The following is a 25,349-nucleotide window of genomic DNA, read 5'->3' on the forward strand; positions in this document are numbered from 1 at the left end:
CTCTTTGACAAGAAATTTATAGCATTTGCTAGCTTCCTTGCTTTCTATTAGGATGAAATAGTCCAAGCTCATTTTCTACATTTCCTGCTCCAGATCTAGAATCAGTCATTTCTTCCAGGATCTCTGGTTTCTTTTAGTGGAACTGGTATTTAGAAAGCACAATCTGGACCACAGAAGAATCATTGCTATTGGATTGGTCATTTGTTTCTAAACCTTTTTGGTAGATAGAGCTGTGAATATGTATTCTTTTGGATTTAGAGGTAACACACACCATGAGTTCTTACTGATAGGTCCAACTCAAATTTAGGATTATGACAGAGTTTTTACCTAACTTTGTGTATTTGCATCTCCTTTCAACCCTGCTGTTAATATGAATTCTCAATGATATCAACTCTCACAAACATCAACATCAAGATACAAATGCAACAGTATAAGAGAGAGTAACAATATGACCATCAGCAATATGAGTACTAGAAGTAGTTAAAGATTTTTGAGGGGAGTCCTTTTTATCCTTAAAATATATCTCTTTTGGAATGTATAGTCAAAAATGCAGGGTTTTGAAGTCATTTAGAATTGTCCCACACTGTAAGGTTCTGCATCCAATTTGAGCCACACTAAAGCTGATTTCATGTTACTTCAAGGAAAAAGAACCAATTGTAAAACTTATTTTGTTTTATAACTATGTAAAATATTTACATAGTTCCCAAACCAAACTGCCAAGGTATATTCAAAGAAGTATGGCTGTTCCTTTCAGCCTCCAGTCTTTAAGTAATAATTTTTGTGTGTGTGTGGTTCATCTTTCCAACTTTTAAAAATGTGTAAGTAGATATTTCATTTAGGGGAAGAGGCAAGATGGCAGAGTAGAAGGACTCGAGCTCAACTCCTCTCATGAAAACACCAAAATCACAGTTGACTGCTATACAGCCATCAACAAAAAAGACTTGAACCTACCAAAAAAGATATTCTGCACATAAAGCCAAAGAAGAAGCCACAGTGAAATACTAGGAGGGGTGCTTTCACAGTATAATCAAATCTCATACCTGCCAGGTGGGCAATCCACAAACTGGAAAATAATTATATGGCAGAGGTTCTCCCACAGGAGTGAGAGTTCTGAGCCCCACATCAGGCTCCCCAGTCTGGGGGTCTGGCATCGGGAGGAGGAGCCCCCAGAGCATTTGGCTTTGAAGGCCAGCAGGGCTTGAGTGCAGGAGGTCCACAAAACTGGGGGAAACAGACACTCCACTCTTGGAGGGCACACACAAGGTTTCATGTGCACTGGGACCCAGGACAAAGTAGTGCCTTCATAGAAGCCTGGGCCAGACCTACCTATGGGTCTTAGAGGGTCTACTGGGGAGGCGGGGGTCGGCTGTGGCTCACTGGGGGGGCAATGACACTGGTGGCGGAGGCCCCAGGGAATATTCATCTGCATGAGCTCTCCTGGGGGTTACCATTTTGGCACCGAGACCTGGCCCCACCCAGCAGCCTGCAGGCTCCAGTGTAGGGATGCCTCAGGCCAAACAACCAACAGGGTGAGTACATCCATCCATCAGCAGACAGGCTGCCTAAAGTTGTCCTGAGCCAAAAGCCACCTATAAACACAAACACACCCCTTGACATGGCCCTGTCCCATCACCAGAGTGACAAGACCCAGCTCCACCTACCAGTGAGTAGGCACCAGGCCTTCCCACCAGGAAGCCTGCACAAGCCCCTGGACCAATCTCACCCACCAGGGGGCAGACACCAGAAGCAAGAAGAACTAAAACCCTGCAGCCTGAGGAATGGAGACCACAAACACAAAAAGTTAGGCACAATGAGACGGCAGAGAAATATGTTCCAGATGAAAGAACAAGATAAAGAAGAACAGCTAAATGAAGTGGAGATAGGCAACTACCTGAAAAAGAGTTCAGAGTAATGATAGTAAAGATGATCCAAGATCTTGGAAAAAGAATGGAGGCACAGACCGAGAGAATACAAGAAATGTTTAATAAAGAGCTGGAAGCTTTAAAGAACAAACAGAGATACAATAACCAAAATGAAAAATACACTAGAAGGAATCAATAGCAGAATAAATGAGGCAGAAGAACAAATAAGTGAGCTGGAAGACAGATTGGTGGAAATCACTGCTGCAAAACAGAATAAAGAAAAAAGAATTAAAAGAAATGAGGACAGTCTAAGAGACCTCTGGGCAACATTAGATGCTCCAATATTTGCATTATAGGGGGCCCGAAAGGAGAGGGGAAAAAAGACCTGAGAAAATATTGGGAGAGAAAATAGCTGAAAACTTCCCTAACATGGAAAAGGAAACAGTCACCCAAGTCCAAAAAGTGCAGAGAGTCCCAGACAGGATAAACGCAAGGAGGAACACACTGAGACAAACAGTAATCAAACTGACAAAAATTAAAGACAAAGAAAAAATATTAAAAGCAACAAGGGAAAAGTGACAAATAACATACAAGGGAACTCCCATAAGGTTATTAGCTGATTTCTCAGCAGAAAATCTGCAGGCCAGAAGGGAGTGGCACAATATATTTAAAGTGACAAAAGGGAACTTCCCTGGTGGTGCAATGGTTAAGAATTCGCCTGCTAATGCAGGGGACATGGGTTTGAGCCCTCGTCCGGGAAGATCCCACATGCCGTGGAGCAACTAAGCCCGTGCACCACAACTACTGAGCCTGCATGCCACAACTACTGAAGCCTGCTTGCCTAGAGCCCATGCTCCACAATAGGAGAAGCCACTGCAATGAGAAGCCTGCGCACCACAATGAAGGGTAGCCCCCGCTCGCTGCAACTAGAGAAAGCCTGCGTGCAGCAACGATGACCCAATGCAGCCAAAAATAAATAAATTAAATAAATTAAAAAAAAATAAAGTGATGAAAGGGAAAAACCTACAAGCAAGAATACTCTACCCATCAAAGCTCTCACTCAGATTTAACAGAGAAATCAACAGCTTTACAGACAAGCAAAAGCTAACAGAATTCAGCACAACCAGACCAGCTTTGCAACAAATGCTAGAACAACTTCTCTAGGCAGAAAAGAAAAGGCCATAACTAGAAACAAGAAAATTATGAACAGGAAAGCTCACTGGTAAGGGCAAATATACAGTAAAAGTAGGAAATCATCCACACACAAATATGATATCAAAACCAGCAGTCCTGAGAAGAGAAAACAAATGTGGGATATTGGAAATGCATTTGAAATTAAGAGACCAGCTACTTAAAACAACCTTGTATATACATAGACTGCTATATCAAAACCTCATGGTAACCACAAACCAAAAATCTACAATAGATACACACACACGAAAAATGAAAAAGCAATCCAAACACAACAACAGTCATCAAATCACAAAAGAGAACAAAAGAGGAAGGGAAGAAAAAAGACCTACAAAAACAAATCCAAAGCAATTAACAAAATGGCAATAAGAACATACATATCGATAATTACCTTAAACATAAACGAATAAGTGCTCCAACCAAAAGACATAGACTGGCTGAATGAATACAAAAACAAGGCCCATATATGTGCTGTCTATAAGAGACCCACTTCAGATCTAGGGACACAGAGAGAGTGAAAGTGAGGGGATGGAAAAAGGTATTCCATGCAAATGAAAATCAAAAGAAAGCTAGAGTAGCAATACTCATATTAGACAAAATAGACTTTAAAATAAAGACTGTTACAAGAGACAAAGAAGGATACTACATAATGATCAAGTGATCAATCCAAGAAGATGATGTAACAATTGTAAATTGTAAATACATATGCACCCAACATAAGACCACCTCAATATATAAGCCAAATGCTAACGGCCATAAATGGGAAAATCGAGAGTAAGACAATAATACTGGGGGACTTTAACTCCCCACTTACATCAATGGACAGATCATCCAGACACAAAATCAATAAGGAAACACAGGCCTTAAATGCCACATTAGACCAGATGGACTTGATATTTATAGAGCATTCCATGCAAAAGCAGCAGAATACACATTCTTCCAAGTGCACGTGGAATATTCTCTAGGATAGATCAAATGCTGGGCCATAAAGCAAGCCTTGATAAATTTAAGAAAACTGAAATCATATCAAGCATCTTTTCTGACTGCAATGCTATGAGATTAGAAATCAACTACAAGAAAAAAAACTGTAAAAACCACAAACACACGGAGGCTAAACAATATGCTACTAAACAACCAATGGATCACTGAAGAAATCAAAGAGGAAATTTTAAAAAATACCTAGAGACAAATGACAATGAAAACACAACAATCCAAAACTTATGGGATGTGGCAAAAGCAGTTCTCAAAAGGGAAGTTTATAGCCATACAATCTTACCTCAGGAAACAAGAAAAATCCCAAATAAACAATCTAACCTTACACCTAAAGCAACTAGAGAAAGAAGAATAAGCAAAACTCAAAGTTAGTAGAAGGAAAGAAATCATAAATATCAGAGCAGAAATAAATTAAATAGAGATGAAGAAAACAACAGAAAAGATCAGTGAAACTAAAAGATGGTTCTTTGAAAAGATAAACAACATTGACAAACCTTTAGCCAGAATCATCAAGAAAAAAAGAGGGCTCAAATCAATAACATTAGAAATGAAAAAGGTCAAGTTACAGCTGACATCACAGAAATACAAAGGATCATAAAAGACTACTACAAGCAACTATATGCCAATAAAATGTACAACCTAGAAGAAATGGGCAAATTCTTAGAAAGGTACAATCTCCCAAACTGAACCAAGAATAGAAAATATGAATAGACCAATCACAAGCACTGAAATTGAAACTGTGATTTAAAAACTCCCAACAACCAAAACTCCAGGACCAGATGGCTTCACAGGCGAATTCTATCAAACATTTAGAGAAGAGTTAACACCTATACTTCTGAAACTATTCCAAAATATTGCAGGGGAAGGAACACTCTCAAACTCATTCTATGAGGTATCACCCTGATACCAAAACCAGACAAAGATATCACAAAAAAAAGAGACTTATAGGCCAATATCACTAATGAACATAGATGCAAAAATCCTCAACAAAATATTACTAGCAAACCGAATCCAACAATACATTAAAAGGATCATACACCACAATCAAGTGGGATTTATCCCAGGGGTGCAAGGATTTTTCAATATCTGCAAATCAATCAGTGTGATGCACCACACTAACAAACTGAAGAATAAAAACCATATGATCATCTCAATAGAAGCAGAAAATGGTTTTGACAAAATTCAGCACCCATTAACGAAAAAAAGCCTCCAGAAAGTGGGCACAGAGGGAACCTACCTCAACATAATAAAGGCCATATATGACAAACCCACAGGTAACATCATACTCAATGGTGAAAAGCTGAAAGCATTTCCTCTAAGATCAGGAACAAGACAAGAATGTTCACTCTTACCACTTTTATTCAACATAGCTTTGGAAGTCCTCTAATCACAGGAATCAGAGAAGAAAAAGTAATAAAAGGAATCCAAATCTGAAAAGAAGTAAAACTGTCACCATTTGCAGATGACATGATACTATAATCAGAAAATCCTAAAGATGCTACCAGAGAACTACTAGAGCTCATAAACAAACTTGGTAAAGTTGCAGGATACAAAATTAATACATGGAAATCTCTTGCATTTCTATACACTAACAACAAAAGATCAGAAAGAGACATTAAGGGAACAATCCCATTTACCACTGCATCAGAAATAATAAAATACCTAGGAATAAACCTACCTAAGGAGGCAAAAGACCTGTACTTTGAAAACTATAAGATGCTGATGAAAGAAATTGAAGACGATACAAATAGATGGAAAGTTATACCAAGTTCTTGGATGGGAAGACTCAATATTCTCAAAATGACTATACTATCCAAGGCAATCTACAGATTCAATGCAATCCCTATTAAATTACCAACGGCATTTTTCATAGAACTAGAACAAAACTTTTTAAATTTGTACGGAAACCCATAAGACCCTGAATAGGCAAAGCAATCCTGAGAAAGAAAAACGGAGCTGGAGGAATCAGGCTCCCTGACTTCAGATTATACTACAAAGCTACAGCCATCAAAACAGTATGGTACTGGCACAAAAACAGATATACAGATAAGTGGAACAGGATAGAAAGCCCCAAAATAAACCCATGCACCTATGGTCAATTAATCTACGACAAAGGAAGCAAGAATATACAATGGAGAAAAGAGAGTCTCTTCAATAAGTGGTGCTGGGAAAACTGGACAGCTATGTGCAAAAGAATGAAATTAGAACACTCCCTAATACTGTACACAAAAATAACTCAAAATGGATTAAAGACCTAAATGTAAGACTGGATACTATAAAACTCTTAGAGGAAAACACAGGCAGAACACTCTTTGACATAAATCTCAGCAACATCTTTCTGGATCCACCTCCTAGAGTAATGAAAATAAAAACAAAAATAAACAAATGGGACCTAATGAAACTTAAAAGCTTTTACATAGCAAAGGAAACCGTAAACAAAACAAAAAGACAACCCACAGAATGGGAGAAAATATTTGCAAACAAAGTGACCAACAAGGGATTAATCTCCAAAATATACAAATAGCTCATGCAGCTCAATATCAAAAAAAAAAAAAAAAACCCAATCAACACAATCAAGAAGTGGGCAGAAGGTCAAAATAGACATTTCTCCAAAGAAGACATACAGATGCCCAAAAAGCACATGAAAAGATGCTCAACTTTGCTAATTATCAGAGAAATGCAAATCAAAACTACAATGAGGTATCACCTCACACTGGTCAGAATGGCCATCATCAAAGTCTACAGACAATAAATGCTGGAGAGGATGTGGAGAAAAGGGAACCCTCCTACACTGTTGGTGGGAATATAAATTGGTACAACCATTATGGAGTACAGTATGGAGGCTCCTTAAAAAACAAATACTAGAACTACCATATGATCTAGCAATCCCACTCATGGGCATATATCTGGAGAAAACCATAATTTGAATAGAAACATGCACCCCAATGTTCACTGCAGCACTATTTACAGCAGCAAAGACATGGAGGCAGTCTAAATGTCCATCAACAGAGGAATGGATAAAGAAGATGTGGTACATATATACAATGGAATATTAGCCACAAAAAAGAATGAAATAATGCCATTTGCAGCAAGATACGTGGACCGAGAGATTATTATACTAAGTGAAGTCAGAGAAATACAAATATCATATGATAATACTTATATGTGGAATCTAAAAAAATGACACAAATGAACTTATTTACAAAACAGAAACAGACTCACAGACTTCAAAAACAAATTTATGGTTACCAAAGGGGAAAGGTCGGGGGAGAGATAAATCAGGAGATTGGGATTAACGTGTACACACTACTTTATATAAAATAATCAACAAGGACCTATTGTATAGCCCAGCTCAATATTCTGTAATAACCCATATGGGAAAAGAATCTGAAAATGAACTGAATCACTTTGCTGTATACCTGAAACTAACAAAACATTGTAAATCAACTATAAAATAAAAATTAAATTTAAAAAATATATAAGTAAATATTAAATGGTGACAACATACTATTTATGTTTCTCATTTAAAAATACAGTGATCTCTATATTCTAGAGATCACTTCATAATAAGCATATGGACATCTTCATTTCTTTTCTACATCTGAATAGTACTCCTTCATGTGGATGTATCATGCTTTTGATTTGTCCAGTGTCCTATTGATGGACTTTTGGGTTTTTTCCAATGATTTGCTATTCAAGGCAGTCTTTGAACAAATATCCCTCTGCATAAGTCTTTTTCTTATTTATTGCTAGTACATCTTTGGCATAGAATCCTAGAAGCGGGAATTGCTCTGTCAATGAGCAAATATGCATTCATTATTTTTAGATATTGCCAAATTCCCCTCCATTAGTGTTGTACCATTTGCATTTCCAATGACAATGTATTAGAATGGTTGTTTTCTTTCGGTCTCCTCACAGAGTATGTTATCTTTTGGATTTGTGTCAATCTCATAGTTGAGGTTTCTCAGCTTGGTTTGAGTTTGAATTTCTAAGTGTGGTTGTTTTTCATACAGTTAAGAGCCAATTCTGTCATCTTGACACAGCCCTATCCATTAATACCCAGGAAGCCCTATACGCAAACAATTCTAACTTTTTCCTATTTCTTGGGTTGTTACTTTTTAATCTTTTTTTTCTACTTCCATTTCTCCTGTTTATTTCCTAAGTATTTCTCTTTCTCTGCATTGTGTTTTAGCATTTCTTTTAAAGTCCACTCCTTGGACTTAATCATCATTGTTCTGATTGCAACTAGGTCCGTATGAGCAGCCCAAAGCGCTCCCTCTGCTTCTGTCCCAATTATCAAACTGCGTAGTGAAGGCTGTGAATTGTGCCTCCCAGCCACCTTAAATACGACCTGTACATCACTCCTCAGCAACATGCGCCTCCTTGGGTGTTCTCCACCGCAATGAATGCCACCACAGATCTCCAGTTGCCCCAGTCTTAAACATGGGTTTTTTCCTGCTGACTCCCTCTCTCACCTTCCTTGTATCAAATCAATCACCAGTTTCTGTGGCTTTTACCTCATAAATGATTCTCAAATCCATCTACGTCTCTCCATTCCAAACTACTGATCTAAGCCATTGTCATTTCTTCCCTGGATTCCTGCACCTTCCTTCTAGGTGGCTTTTTCTAGTTTTTCTTGCTCCCAAACATGGTCAGAATTACTTGTGAAAGCACAAATAGGATGGTGCCATTTACTAGCTTAAAAACCATCAAAAACTCAAAAAAAACCCAAAACCAAGAAACCCAAGTCCCAAGTCCTGTATTTCCATAGGTACAGATGTATGTGAGTAAGTAGTGCAATGCTCTGGACACTCAACACTAACCTGATAGCAGAGGGTACCTGGGATGGAAGGCAATGAAGGCGATGTCATGGGCAGGCTTAGTATTGGTGAAGGAGGACTTGTTTTTATCATTATTTGCATTGTTTGGATTTTTACAGAGTGTTCTCCAGTATTACTTATATATGTTAAAATAAATAAAATGGACTGAGAAAGTAAGGCTTAACTAGCTCTGAGGCAGGTCGGGTTCACCAGAGGTTGTACAAATTCCTAATGCCAGGTCTCCTGGAAGAGACTTCAGGCTCCCTACTCCTCCCAGGGGACAAAACTGTCCTCCTCCCCTGTGTATTACCTGGGAATGTAAATCAAGGTTTTCTTACCTTTGTGGTCCACAGTTTGACGGTCCAGTCAAACGACGACGTGACAAACAGGTGTGAAAAGTCGATTGGGCCCACTGCCATGTGGCAGTTAATTCCTGTCACTGGCCCTTGGTGGCCTTCGAAGACTTCCCCAATACCTGCTTTGCTGCACAAAGACCACACAAGAGCAGAGTTTCAGTGACCTTCGCAAAGCACTGATTACTTTACAAAAACCAGGCTTGTTTCTGCGTGATTACTTCTCCATAATTTAGCACAGCCATAAACCATCAGAGATGAAACCACTTTCACAGTTACCCTGAGAGAAATAAATGCTATACTACTCTTGGTGATTAACAATATGGGGCGATACCATCTTTTTAATCTTCAGAATTTAATATCAAATTTTTATCATTTAATCCTTTTTCAGGAGTGCCTCAAAGCCCATCACTGTGGTTGCAGCTGCTTTGATGCAAAACACATACAGCCGGTCCTCTATAACCGCAGACGCGGAGCCCACGATATGGAGGTCTGACTGTACTGAGCCGTTTTATAGAAGGGACTTGAGCATCCTCGGATTTTGGTACCTGCAGGGGCTTCTGGAACCAATTCCCCATGGATTTGGATACCAGGGGATGACTGTACACTCAGATCTCAGAGCTTTCATATTTATAATAAGATGATTCTACTCTTGTGGTGACTTTGACACAACTCCCATTTTAACTCCTTTCGGGGAGACTATTGGCTATAAAACTCCATATATCCTTGAATACATGCATTTACCCTTTTGAGAAAAAGTTCTTAAAACTAAGCTGACGTACCTGAAAATGTAAAACTTTGTGGAAACCCCTGTCACCACAAAATAATAGGCAAAATAACTTAAATGTCATATGGAGAAAATGATGTTTTCACTGAAAGCAGAAGAGTAATTTACAAATCCACTAAATGTAAATTCCGTAAGGGCTGGTGCCTTGTTTAGCATGTAGTAAGTGCTCAGTAAACATTTGTTGAACAAAACAGCAAAGAAAGAGGCAAACTTATGCCTTTTTCCCCAACAGGAGCACATCTGAGAAATGGCGATACACAGTTTGAAAGTTATCCGCAGACATATATCATTTATTTAACTAAGCTGGGATTGTTCCCAGCCCCTGTTATCCCACAATAGTCTGCACACAATCACACCCAATTAGAAAATATACCAAAATGCTATATTTTAAAAATTCATGTGCACAAGGTTATAAATATGACAAATACAAAGAGATTGTGGAATCTATATATTATGTCACAAAGAGTGAAAATGTATTAAGTTATTAAAGAATGCGGGCTTCTGGAGCACCAGTAAATGTCAGTGTGCTAAGCAAAATTTGAAATCACGAGCCAAGGGCTGCAGCATGTGTTCCATGTAACAGGCACTCAAAAATTATGCCTGGTGAAACTGCTAACAGCAGTTCCACACGTGATCATTTACATTTGCTCTAGAGAACATGAGGAACTGATCTTTGAAGTGGCCCCTGGTGAGACTCCATTTGCTCTTAACAGCATCCTGAAAGGCTTTATAGGGTGCAAAATAAAGAACTTATTTAATTTATGGAAGTGGATTTGCACCTTTTCCATGTCAGGTGAAACACAGAAATTTCACACCTCTCCCCTGTAGCCCTATATGACCCACTTAAGATCACTATGAAGCCCAATGCCTACAACTCTACTGAGATCTGTATTTTATATTTCAGATAGATGGACCAATGTAAAAAGCAAAATCAAGCTCATTGTAAAATGATTTGTGGTTTGTACCTTAGGTACCCTTCTTTTGAACCACAGTGCATCTTCTGATTGTGCTCAAAAAGGACAGTAGCCACAGAGCAAAAATATTCACCGTGTAAACGGTTATTCACATTAGAGAAAAATTTTTTAAATCTGAAAGTTATCAATGAACATGTTCTATAGCCCTCACAGATAATTAAAGCCTTGGGTTGTCAACTGAACCTGTGCCCTGTCGATTCCCAAAAATATGTAGATAAACCTGTGAGTTTGTTTGGCCCAGTGTTGCTCTCTGTGCCTCTCTCATGCCCCTTATGACATTCTACCTGTCTTGCAGACGTTTGTGTGCTTACCTTTCCCACCATCATCAGTTTCTTGAAGACAGGAACAGGTTTAACTGATGTCTGCATGCCTGGCAACATCTAGCAATGCACTTTGCTGACAGTAGTTGTGCAGTGAACGTTGCCATGAAGGAACAGCTCTATCAGATCTTTCTATGCTTTCATAAAACTGATGTGTGGTTTTAGCCAATACTTATGAAGTAGGACTATTGGGCATGGAATTATGAGGCACATCTTCCTAGTCATCTTTTACTCATGTGAGCAGGGAAAATACTGCTTGTTTCTGTGGAGAGCACAGTAGGAACATCACAGCCTGTATTGTGTGAATGGAAAAATCATATAGCTGAGCCACGGATGCCTGTTATTTCTACAAATCACAAATACACCGGAGTATGAACTTGGAACAATTTCTGGTTCCTCATTCAATCTAAATAGCCTGTGATGAGTGCAAGAGATGAAAAATCAATTGAATTAGAACTATTAAAGTGAAAGAGAAATAACACACCAAGGTGAACACAATGAACCCTTCAAAAGCTGTGAGTCCATTCATTAAGTCTTGCATGTAATTTTATAACCCAGTCTAAATTATTGAATTCCACTTTTTCCTGAGATTTTTCCACGAGCACCTGCCAATCTCTCAATCAAGACAATTCTTATCCCCTGGAATCTTCATTCTGCCTTATGTATCTCATACTATTTCAGCCTCTGATTGAGAGGAAGGGCCCTAAGGCACTTCTCTATATTATTTAGTTATTGTCCTTCTTTATTCCCCATGTAAATTTTTAACTCCTCACTTACTATGTGCCAGGCACCAGGCAGGAAACCAATGATGAAATGGAAATAGTAAGAGAAAAATGGCAGATGACTGAATAGTTGAAATATAATGTGATGAATGCTAATGTAGAAGTGATATGAAAATATATAAAATAACAAACCTATCTGACAGCTTGTAGTCCTATCCCATTTATTCTACTTTAATTTTCTCCATAGTACTTATCATCTTAAACCACATATTTACCTGTTTACTAGTTTGCTGTCATTCACCCTCAACCAGAATATGAACTCCAGGTCTGTTTTGTCCCTTACTGCATCCTTATGACATGATGGTGCCTGGCACATGGTAGGTTCTTAGGAAATATTCCTTGAAAGAATGAATGAATAAAGGGAATGAAAATGCTATGGAAACATAAAGAGGGAAATGATTTTCTTTGTCCAGGAGAGTCAGGAGAGCCTTCAGTGTGGAAAGACCTTTGTTCTGGCTCTTGAAGGGTGAGGAGGAATTAACCAGGCCAAGAAGGGAGAAACACCAGACCCAGCGGGAGAAACCGAATGTACAACCTCACAGAGGTGTGGTGGGATCAGCCGTACTGGGGGATGGCTGCGTGGCTGGAGCCTGAAGGCTGAGGCTGGGCAGGGGCAGGTAGTCAAGGGTAATCAAGAATCTTCTATGATACGCTAAGAAGCTTGGACTGTTTTCCTCAGGCAATGTGAACCATTAAAGGCTTACGAATGGCTAAAGGCTTACAAATGGCATCCTTAGAGCAGAAGGATGCTATAAAACAGTGAAGACATGAGGCTGTGATTTGCATTTCTTCAGAAATGCCTTTCTCATAATGCAAGGTGGTTATAATCCAGAAAGCGATAACAGACTTTTGGAAATGAAGAACACGTCATGGGTAAGAAAACAGAAACTCACCTTCCATGACGACAGGCCGTGTAGACTGTACCCTCCTCGCTGCCAACCACGAAGTTATTGACGTCTCCCATTGGGAAAGCCATTCCGGTAACAGCCACAGGCTTGGACTTATTGTACACCAGCTCCATGCTCTCCTACCGAAACATGGCGTGGTTACATTCCCTCTGTCAACTCCTTGCCACGCCAAAGATAGCACGGAAAAATCATTTGACTAAATCGTCTGTTTGCTTTTCACACAGCGTTACAAAAGACCCCGGCTGTGCCAGAAACCACGCTTTACTGCCCCTGACATTCATGCTTCTGTGTATCTCTGGTTTCAGGCCGGCTGTATTGCATCAGTGTGTGCTGCTGCTTCTGAAGTCAGGCAGAGATGACAGGTGAGAATTTTGAAACTAATGGTGCAGAAACTAAAGATAATACTGTAATGGTTACACTTGTCAGCCCCAGGCTTTAATACAACACACAATACCCTTATATTTACAAACATTCTCCACATCAATTGTTCGTGAGAATACACTTGTATTAATATCAGATGTACTAAGCACGTGTGTCAAAGCAGGAGTGTGTGTCCTCCATGGACTAAAACCAGAAAGTTGTCACTCAGGTCATAAAAACCAGATTTCAACAGGGACTAGATTTCATAAAGGCAGACATTGGGTGTGTAGGCTCTAAGCCTGCAAAAAACAATGTTTAAATAAGTCTTTAAAATGGTAAACGAGAGTCTTTATTTTATCTAAGATGATTTTCAAAATTGGGAATTCAAGTGTATTTTAAAAGACATTCTGCTGAATTAAGTTTAACGGCAGTGAAGAATAGTTAAGTATAACTAACATCCTTGAATATTTCTGGCTATTTACATCAAATAGCCTGCTTTGTGCACCTAAAGTAACTTTAAAAAAAACATTCTAGGGGATCATGTCATTCTGTTTGGAAGTTTAGTCTTTTTTTATGCAAACAAATAAACCTAGTCATCGCAGCTAAGGAGTCCATAAATCGGAAGCACATGCTAACAGTCTGGGAAGTGCAGACCATGTGGTCATGTGACACGCTTGCAGTCTGTGAGATCCAGACGCGGCGAGTGCTTTAGTGAGGGGATGCTGTGACACTGTAATACAGAAACCTGGACCATCCGGTGGTCTGCTCCATGGCTAAAATTAGCAGAGGGAAGGTACAGTCTCTTGGTCACCCGCTTGCGACAGAAAGGGAATAGGGCAACTGTTGTCTGTTCCCATGTCTGCCTGCCATCCACAGCCATGACATGAAATGCTCCATCTCTGTACAGAGACAGGCGTCTGCAGGCATGCCAAAACTAATAAAAATGGTCATGTAGCCCCCGTATGACTGGCTTTAACCTAAACACACACACATTTAATCAGCAAAATGGTCAATTAAAAATTCCTCATTAGAGGGTTCACTCATATCTGTTTGCTTTTAAAAGAAAACAACGTATTGCTGAGAAATTTAAGACAAAGCTATAAAATACCCACACACAACTCCCAACTTGTATAAATGTTAAAGATCAGTAAAACTAGAGAAACTTAAATTGTAAGGAACTTATTAGCTCTCCCCCCACACTACAATTATAAAAATAACTTCTTTAGTCTTAGTATTCTCTTCATCTGTATTTTGTGGAAACTTGTGGGAAGTTCTTTTCAGTTTCCACATTTCCTTATGTATCCTGAAACTTCTAATGTCTTCTAAAATTGTGACAGAGACATTCCAGGATTGTTATTCCAGGAAAGGGAATAGGAAAGTTAAAATTGAGAAGTATCTCCTAGATATCTTTTACAATTTTCTTGATGTTTCCTCACGTTGTCAAAGGCTATAACAGGAAATTCTTCTCTGTTTTTAGCTGGAGGACAGTGAAGTACTTTTTTCCCCAAGAAATGTGGAAAGAGTATGGATATGTGTGTATTTATCTGTGGACGTAAGTGTTGTCTTCTGTGTGCGTGTACATACATGTATTCTGGAAGTTGCATTTAGACGCCTCCCCCAATGGTCTCTTGCACTTCTGCTCCTTTGTTTAGCTCCCATTACTGTAATCAGGAGCAGTTTGGAAACCTTGGAACTTTTTCATTTTCAACTTCTTGTTTGTTGAGCAAGGAATGGCAGGAGCCACCCTAAGAAACATTCCAGAGGAGAAAACAGATGGCTGGACAAATTCTTCAAACACACAAGGCAGTTGTCTAGGCTACAGATACAAGCAAGGGCTTGGACTTCTGTTTTGCTGGGATACCTTTTCTCCAAGGCAAGGACCCATCAGGGATCGCTCTGCTGAGCTCCAACCCCGTTTATATTTGTTTAACAATGCAGTAGGGTAAGTACAATTCCTACCACGGCCAACTTCCATAATTACTATGCTTTAAAATGGATTATTTCATTTTCACTTGAAACTGACCTAAGGATTAACGTATTACAATAATTACATGATTTGCGGTAAAGGAAATGGGTTTTGGCTTCAAGAGGAGGCTGCTGAAAACAGGCCCCACTCTTTCAAGTGCACACATTGATTTTAGGTCCTATAGGATGTGAGGGTTTGGCTTTTAGGAACTCCGTTCCATTAGGCAGGTATCTCTTTTAACCAAGATGCTCTTATGTGTAGGGGAAAACAAACCCACCTGTGGAGTGGAGAGCATGTCCAGGCTCCAGGAACACATTTTACCATCGGTAGAGACGGTGATGAGGTTATGAGCATTCTGGGTCCCAACAACATTTACACAGTACACGGGATGCTGCAGAAACATAAACATGGAGGATCAAACTCTGATCCAAGAGGAAATGCTTACATCTGAGTGTCAAACACATTACTCTAAAACAAGGATTAAGGAGTGACATAATCCCACAATAATACAAGCCTCAGATCATTTGCCACTTTTGATTTGAACCTGATTTCTTTTTAAAAGCTCTGGCAGCAACACGTCGTAGTGGAAATACTCAGAAAGCTTCACCTTGCTCGGTCAGAGGCAGTACAACGGAGCTGAAGCAAACGGGAGCAAATGAGGATCGATGGGACAGACGGTGCACAGGGAGGTGAACGTGTATTTCTTGAATGAGGCTCCACTGCATAGTCTGGCTTCTAAGCTCACCACGAGTGACGGAAAAAGACAGTCTTCAAAAGGGTAGAACAATTGCCTTTGGAAGGAGTGTTACTAACTCTGGAGTTTAGTGCATTATAGCCACAGTGCCAAACATTTGTTAACATGCTTTATAAAAAGTGGTTAATATTCATCAGCCTCTTTGATTTGAGGGAGAGATACTGGTGGTGGAAATTATTGGCACAAGGAACCTAGTAAGATTAAATCAGATTTCTTTATGTTGCTGCAAAACCTAGGATGATGATAGGTTTATTTCTCAAAATATCGTTTAGGGTAGTATGGAGGCTTAGATTTGGCCAGGGCCTTGAGAAAGGTCACTTAAACATCCCAGGAATCATAAGCAAGATGCTCTAACCTTTTGTCATAATGCAAGAAGGTTATTCTACTCTGTAGAATCCTAAATGGTAGGCTAAAATCATTTGCAGCTGCACATTAAATACTAAATGGAAGGTTAGCAAAAGCACAACCTAGCAATAATTTGGGTTAGATTTCAGGCAGCTTAGCCATCAGTGGCCAAACCACAATTTAGTCAATGCTTCTCTGTACAAACAGCTGACAGTCTGAGTCTTTCTCTTGATGAGTTACTGTCCATAATACCTAGCCACAACAACAATGAAACAATCTCTAATACTGCAAAGTTGATATTATATAAAGGATAGTTCCCAAACTATTATTATCATATAAACTCCTGGTGAGAAGGAACTGTAATAATCATAAGTATAGCTGTTCATCTGCCTGTCCCAAGAGGTAGTCCAAACTCTGCTTAAACACCTTAGCCAGTTTTAGCACTAATTCTTGGGCAGTTCCTCCTTCTACCAATGAGGATGAAGAAAGCTCAAGGAAATACTTTTAGTGAAGTGCCCTCTGACATCATATACATCAAGTCAAATAATACGTATGGATTGTTCTTATATTACCCCTCCTCCCCCCAGTCTTGTCTTGCTCTGACTAATCATCACCAATTCCTTCAAATGCGTTGAGGACCTGGTTTTCAATACCTTCCTCAACCTGGACACTCTCTTTTGAATACACTATATTTTGTCCAAGTTCCCCTTCCAGTGAAGTTCTGAGACTAAAACATAACCCTCTACGTACATTCTGACTAACTGAATACAGAAATACAGGGAGCACTGAATTGTCACTTCTCATGTGATAAAAAAAAATGCCTGTATTAATGCATCTTAAGATTTACACTTGCTTTTTTGGCAACTGCATCACCTCTTTTACCCATGCTGATGGAGAGTCAACCAAGTCCCTATGTCTTTTTCACACCACGTTCCTGCAGAAACCTTCAAATGGATCAGCTTTAGTAGATCTGGACAGTGGTAAGTACAGCAGAGATCTGGAACGAAATATTCTTCTGATCTGGTCTCTAAATACCAAAAGGACTGACTGGTTGTGGGGCTGTGGACAATGCTTTTTCCCAAGTCTCTGGTGTATGTGGAACGTACAGCAGAGTACAAACTCAAGGGTGAGTCACATGGCGCTCTAAGCTCTGCATGCAAATAAACTGGAAGAATGGATAAGACATTCTCGCCTGAAAATGGCAGACTCAGTAAACTGAAGAATGAGAAAGCAAGGTCCAAACATTGTTATGAGCCCCAAATCTGCCTAGTGTTTTTTTAGCAAGAGTCCAATAGGGTTTCTTTTGTTAACCACAGAGCATCAACACAAATCTCCAAAACCCTAATGGATCGGGACTCCTAAGGGTGGGTGTAGTAGGGAAAGAAGGCATCTAGAAGGATGTAGAGAGCAAATGCCCTGAGAAGGAATGTGTGTGGTAGCCCCTCCCTGGCTTTAATCAGTACTACTGGCCTGTGCTTTCAGGAGTAATAAAACTCAGTTTACAAGAAAAGAGAAATGTAAAGAAACCAGAACAGAAGCAGACACGTGGGCATGCCTACTTATACACACACACAAACACACATCACTCTGCTTAATGGAAAGAAAAAAGCAATGGTACCGCTCATTTTTCCAGTATAGAAGCCAGATTGTTTTTATTTATTTTAGGAATAAACTTACTGTGTGCCAGAAGGTTTTTGCTTTAATTAGGATTTCCTGTTGTCCCAAATGCATATATGTGGTGGGTGTGAAAGGAAATTAGTTAGTAATCTGTGGTGGGACCCTTTTTCCTTAACCACTTTTGATCCTGGTACCAATCAGCCAGGCATGAGTGGAAGTTGAAAGACAAGTCACAAAATTAACTGTGCTCTTTGAGCTGTGGATTCAACAAAACACAGCAAAAGAGAAAAAAACTGTTATTTTCTTTTCTAACAGAAATAATGTCACTCTGTTTGATAATAACAGTATTTTCGTTGTGAAGATCACATCCTAAGTTGCTTGGAAAAGAGATGAATACTTTGGAAGAGCTCCTGCGTTTGGATTCTCCCCAAAAGCTTCGTGCTAAATGTTGTGATATCTGGATTTATAACTTCTTGAAATTTCAGGAGGTATGCTCACAAACGCACCAGATATACACACATAGGGCCAAGAAATGGCTTCATGCTCCTTGAGCAAACACCTGCATCAAGCCCGTCTCCTCTTGGGTCACAATTTTCTGTTATTAGTTTGGAGAAATGGGGTAGGCAAGAGCAATTTTCCAAGATTCCCAAGAACTAGTTTCACCTGCATGTGTGTTAGGCCCAAGTCAATCAGAATTAAGGCTGACTTGGTACTTGTCATTTCCCATCGTCCATCTTACAAGAGTGGAAGAATTTTCCTCTTCATGGTCTTGGCTAAAGCAGCTAGCGGTTCTTTTTCAAAGCTAGATGGTTTTGAGGCCAGCAGATGAAACAAATGAGGCCACCACATTAAGGAATTTGAAACAAGAGTAGAGCTGTATCCTTGGGCATAATTTGGGCATTTCAGAGAAAGGACATCAATTCCCCTGAATGTCAGGGTAGCAGAGATTGATGGAGACATGCCTGTCTTCTTATTCCTCCTAACAATTGCTAAACACACCTGTCATTCTCTTAAAGGAAATGACAGACTAGTTGTCTTATGAACACTATACTGAACCTCTTCTGCTAAATTATGGGTAATGGTTTTGAGATGTTGACTTTTAACCCTAGGGATTACACTGTCACTGTAGACTTTATCGTTGAGACTTACACCATGCATTCCAGAATTTAAAGTCACAGCACTCCCTCAAATCACACGTGGAAAAGGCCTATTGGCAAAAGTCCCATATGCCATCCCTAGACAGAACGTGCTTACTCTTTACGGTCTATTTGAAAATATGAGTTTCCACCTTATAATGTAAATGTGAAGAGTTGCTTTGGGAAAACAATTTCACAGATGCTTCTTCCAAGGTTTCTCCCTGTGGCATTTTTTAGTTTTAAGTTATCCTCCCTGGTAGCTTTTGGGACATCCAGAGAGATCCTTTCTATGTGTTAAAACTTGTAGACCGTTAAGAGAGTCCTCTAAACCCAGCGCTTCCTTCATCGACTTTCCACTCGGCTTCCCTTTAGTCAGTCAGAATGCAATCACTGTAAGTTAGATACTTCGAAGTTGGAGTTACTAACAACAGCCGTACCTCTGTCAGTTATCCCCTCTTTCAGGGCTTGGATGGCTGACCGGGATGTGACAAAAGCTTGACTTACTGTGTGTGCAGCAGCCGACAAGGGTGTCCGCTGGACCGGCGTCCTCCGATGACTGCGATTATCCCACAGGACAATCTGGCCCGAGTAAGTCCCACCAACTACCAAATTGGGATGGAAACGAGCAAAGCAGACCGACATCACAGAGGACTGTGGGAGGAAAGAGAAGAAAGGTATCCTGTGAAATGGTTAGAGGAGGCTTGTTTCTTCCTGAAGAAAAAACTGCTCATCACATAAACTCAGCACATCCTGGAAAACACAAAGCAAATGTTAAGCGCAGAGTGTGTAGGACATTCTGTACACAGACACAGAAGTTCCCTGGAGAGGTTGGCCGATGTTTACTCCTTGAAACTTGAAATCTGAAGTCTCGGCCACGTCACCAAATAGGCATAAACCCTATCTAACGTACATCATGTTTTGTGGTCTGTAAAGCTCGGTTTGTGGATAGTTCCCATTTATCAATAAAATCACATCAGAATTAATATTAATTCTCCATTAGTCTTTACAAAACAATTCTTTATTTGAGGGCATGTCCGCATCCGTGTACAGTGTTGGCAAGGCTTTGAGGACTCTGAGACTGGGTACTTTTTTTTCTTCTTTTTGGCTTAATGTAGACTTCTAGGAAGTGTACTGATCTCAGACTGATCCAACTGGTTCCTCCCCCCAAATTCCCTTGCCTCCCATGGGCATTCCCCTGACCTTTATCCTGCCCACTTCAGACAATTCTTAATGTTATTCTTTGCCTATTTTAACAGTCAGAAATGGATTTCAGTCCAACTCTGCCATGGCCTGTCAGAGCATCATGAATGTGGTTTCTAAAATTCCACAGAAGACTACTGGGCACTACATTTTATAGGAAATTACTTAGCTGAGCAAGAGCCATGATACATTTAAAATCAGACAAGCTGGCTGTTCCACATTTGCTAAGAAGTCCACTGTGATTCCTGTTGTGCTTTACATGGTTGCATGTATACACAAAAATAATTGTTTTTAATAAACACATTTCACCCTTTCAGTTAAATTCAATGAGTGATCTTATGTGTAAGGAAGGCATTGTACCAGGCATGGTGGGAATACAAAGGTAGTCATCGCCCTCGACAAACCTGTGCCCTAGGAAAGAGAACTAAAAAGCATGCATTCGATGAACATGCTGCCGCTGGTCCCTACATGCTAGTCCATAATTTTGTATGGAATAAAAATAGGTGCCTCTCTGCACAACCTAGTCACATGGGCGTGCGCCTTGGCAAGTGGGGAGGAAGGTAGATTTTTGTCCTCACTTGTCCCTTGGGTTTGAGATGCTTATGCAGGTCACAACTTGCACACACAAGCAGCAGCCCTGAAGGTGATATGGGCCATGACTAGATCATAGGATCGTGTGTGTGTGTGTGGTGTGGGGGGGGGGTGAGAAAGGTTTAGTTTAGCTAGGAGAGGGGGAAAAAAAGAGGGGAACGGAAAGGGTGGGATGGTTAGAAAGACCTCATTCATGAAAGGGAATGCATCACCCTTGATGTAAATGTGGAATGTTCAACAAGTGGAGAGGAAAAGAAACAGTGACCCCTGAGAGATGGGATAATGGGAAGACAAGACTGGAGGCTCCAAAGCAGAGGCTGGTGAACAGCCACAGTCTGGTTTGGCTGAGAAGGAGCTTGCATGGAGGAAGCAGGGGGTAGGAAATGTGACTGAAGGGTTCATCTGGGCCAGACAAGAGAGGACCTTGAATGGCAGGCACTGTGTGGATTGTTTTCTGTGGGCAATAGCGAGAAATCACTGCTTTCTGAGCAGAGAGGGAGAGAGGGAGAGAGGCGGAGAGGGGGAGAAGGAGAGAGGGAGAGAGGGAGAGAGAGGGGGAGAGAGGGGGAGGGAGGGGGAGGGAGGGGGAGGGAGGGGGAGAGAGGGGGAGAGGGGGAGAGGGGGAGAGGGGGAGAGGGGGAGAGGGGGAGAGGGGGAGAGGGGGAGAGGGGGAGAGGGGGAGAGGGAGAGAGGGAGAGAGGGAGAGAGGGAGAGAGGGAGAGAGGGAGAGAGGGAGAGAGGGAGAGAGGGAGAGAGGGAGAGAGGGAGAGAGGGAGAGGATCAATGGTTGTAACTGATAAGCCAGTAAAGCAAAGAAGTCATTGAAAAACAAATGATGACCTCTTTCTGACTGGGAAGCTAACTGTCCATTAAAAAATAAAATAAAATAAAATCAGATCTACTATCAGCCTAAGGCTAGTTCCTAGTCAGAGTCTCAGATTCTCTGAAGTACCATAAAGAATGTAGACTATTTTTCAATGTCATGTTTTCCCAGTTTGAATGATTCTCAATTCCAATTCCTTGAACATGATTCAATGGGGAGTATGCTTGTGCCCCAACCTGGTTTTCATAAAGTTCAAGAATAACTCTCAATAATGGTACTGAACTAAAGAAAAAGAAAATAATGCTGGTCAGCTTCTTGTTTTACACATCTCACAGAAACGATTCTGAGCTTTCAATTGATGACATTCTTATTCTGCTTGAGCTATGTTGGAGACATTTTCTTTGAAACTTCAGAAAGCCTTAAAATTATCCAGGTGATATCAACAATTGAATTTACCAAAGCTCCAATGGATATAGATAAAGAAATGTCATTAAATTTGAAAAATCAATAATTAAACCACTTAATAGCTTTTCACTTAAATCTCAGCAAATACTGCTCCAAACCTTACACAGTTTGTTAAGAGACTAAACTACAGAAAAACGAACAGTGGAGGTATTTCTACAAAACAGAAATACATAGTTGGTGATCAACCAGAATCCAACACCACAAGGTGAGAACTTAATTCCTACTTTTTCATTCATTAGCGTGTCCACTTTTCATTCATTCAACACACAGTGCTAAGTACTAACTAAATCATTTCAAAAAATGTTAAATGTCAGAAAAGCACCCCCATCTCGAATTCAGAATTCTCTTTACATTTGATAAAAAGTCAAATTACTGTGAAACAGAAACAGACTCATAGACACAGAAAACAAATTCATGGTTACCAAAGGGGAAAAGGGTGGGGGAGGGATAATTAGGAGTTTGGGATTAGCAGATACAAACTACTATATATAATATAGATAAGAAACAAGGTCCTACTGTATAGAACAGGGAACTATATTCAATATCCTGTAATAAAACATAATGGAAAAGAATATGAAAAAGAATATATATATGTGTGTATAACTGAATCACTTGCAAACACAACGTTGTAAATCAATTATACTTTAATTTAAAAAAGTCAAATTAGTGCTAAAAAAATGAGTAACGCCACTTTGGAGCATCAGAGTTCTGCCATTAGAGTCTACTTTGTTTTGCTGAAAACCAATCTTTACAATACCTCCATGACAAAAAAAGAGTAGAAATACTTATTATTTTATGTTTGGAAGATTAGAAATGATGGAGAATTTGTGATTCATCAATTGCACTTATTTTTTAAGCTCAGTATGTTAATTATAGTAAATATTCTATGTATTATAGACTATGTATAAATGTTAAAAATAGATCTCCAGGGTATGCCACATTTGACATAGTATTATTCATATGGAAACCCTAAGGCAGTATGATCACAATTATCTAGATGTAAAGTTTAGAATTTAGTCATTTCTTGAGATGTTTCAAAGTACCCTGATATTTGATTTAATGGTAGCAAACACTTGGTTGATAGACTGAATTTTTAATTTTTCATCCAAATGTTTAGGTTCCTTTAGACACATGGGAACAGTCCCCCAACTACAGTCCTGACAGAGACAGCTCCTCTTCTAATTTGGAAAGTCTGCATCAAACCACGAGTAGTAAAATGTCTTAGAAAAATCCCTGCAACCGTGCACTGTTCATACAGCTACTGATCTAGTTGTTGTTGCCAACTGTCATGGAATTTATTGACTGTCAGCATAAAGAGCAAAGGATGATATCATCCTGTCAGTTATATCTATTGGGTAAAGGGTAAAAAAGCATTCCAGAAAAATGGATTGACACTACTAAAACATGTGGCTTTCTGTTGTTCTCATATTTAACAGTACATTTTCTGAAGACATATTCTATGAAAAACATCAATAATAATGCTATCTTAAAAATTTCATCACTTTCCTAGGCATTTAAAATTTTGTATTCTCTCAGTTACTCAGTGTCATAATAAAGCATTACATGATTAATACAATTTAGACAGACAAATTGGAAACAAGAAACTTCCCTACCCTTGTTATTCTTGGCTCTGTAAGAATACATATCTATATAGTTTGTAGTTTTAACTTTTTACCTATTTTATTTTATTCTTTAAAATATTAGAGCCTTGAGAGCTTCCCTGGTGGTGCAGTGGTTGAGAGTCCGCCTGCTGATGCAGGGGACACGGGTTCGTGGCCCGGTCCGGGAAGATCCCACATGCCGTGGAGCGGCTGGGCCCGTGAGCCATGGCCGCTGAGCCTGCGTGTCCAGAGCCTGTGCTCCGCAACGGGAGAGGCTACAACAGTGAGAGGCCCGTGTACCACACACACACACACAAAATTAGAGCCTTGAAATTATTTTGGAAAATAACATATGGCCTTTAAACATTCAAATCAAGTAGTTTACATAAGTGGAAAAATAATGACAAAGATGATGAGAATTTTGGGACAACGCTGACTGTCTAATCAAAGTAAGTTTTCCTGAGACTACAGTCAAACTGTTTTAACAAAGCTAGTGATTTCATTTATGTGGCCATGTTGATAGTCAAATCAAGCCCCAGAAATATGATAAGCTCCTATGTTAAAAGCTTCGTGTAAAACTGGTGAGCTTGACCGTCTATATTCCAATCCAAGTAACACAGAGACATTATTACACGAGGAACCACTATTTCCAATAGGACGAGCATGCCATTTTGATTATTTTACATACTATAGTGCCCCCAAACCAGGACAAGCAAGGTGGTGAGACTATGTCTGGAGGATCAGGCTATCTCTATTGACAGTTTCTGGTGTCCTCCACAGACGTGGGTGCCCAGAGGCTCCTGAGGAAACTGTTTATTTTCTAATCTTGTGCAGACTGCCTGGTGCAAAGGCAGCCCTCCTCCTTAACCATATTGCCACACGGCCACTTGCACACGAGCTGACCCACTAGAACAGGGTTCCACGCTCTCATCATCTATTTTGAGACCAGGCAGTTTATTTCACCCCGCTCACTAAGGGAATTCCCCAGAGATGAGCCGGGTGGAGGCTCCATTCTCCACGTCTCCCTCCTCGCACTGCACACCAGTTGCATTCAATTCCAGTCAGCCCCGAGCCCTCTTTAAGTGGCTGTGGGGCTGTTTTCTATTTTATAGAGTTAATCCAGGCCAGCTTAAGGATGGTACTTTCCCTTAACCACAGACCCAGATGCCCAGGGCAAACAGCCTTTGGTCACTGCTGGTTGGGCAGCTGGTGCCATAGGTTCACATTTGATCTGGTCGCCCGGGTCCTTTTGTGTGTAGCACTCTGCCCGCCCCCCAGCCATCATGCCTGGGCAGGAGGGATAGGGGCCCTGCATTCAAAAGCATCTCTTATTTCAAGTACCATCTCTTCTGGGGAGAAGTTAATCCTTGAGAGGGAATGGCCATATTGTTGCCATATGCTGTTTAATGGTGGCTGACATTTTATTTGCCTAAAAGCTAATGCTTAGCTGTCAGAGGGTTGTGAGGCAGACAGATCAGATGCTTCTGGCTACTAGTGAGCT

At 40.1% G+C, this 25,349-nt stretch overlaps 1 protein-coding gene across 13 annotated transcripts in view; it reads right to left on the reverse strand.

Annotated features, from left to right (window-relative positions):
* Positions 1 to 25,349, reverse strand: part of DYNC1I1 (dynein cytoplasmic 1 intermediate chain 1) — a 484,637-nt gene that overhangs the window by 66,199 nt on the left and 393,089 nt on the right. For all 13 annotated transcript variants that reach the window (XM_081243706.1, XM_081243717.1, XM_081243708.1 and 10 more), the window contains 4 exons: positions 19,673 to 19,819; positions 15,594 to 15,707; positions 12,976 to 13,109; positions 9,205 to 9,349 (listed from right to left, as the gene is read on the reverse strand). In XM_081243706.1, the coding sequence (XP_081099832.1) occupies positions 9,205 to 9,349; positions 12,976 to 13,109; positions 15,594 to 15,707; positions 19,673 to 19,819 (540 nt within the window). The remainder of the gene's footprint in view (positions 1 to 9,204; positions 9,350 to 12,975; positions 13,110 to 15,593; positions 15,708 to 19,672; positions 19,820 to 25,349) is intronic.

Source organism: Mesoplodon bidens, assembly GCF_964165515.1.
Source record: "Mesoplodon bidens genome assembly, chromosome: 9".
In the NCBI taxonomy this organism is placed as follows: Eukaryota; Metazoa; Chordata; class Mammalia; order Artiodactyla; family Ziphiidae; genus Mesoplodon; species Mesoplodon bidens.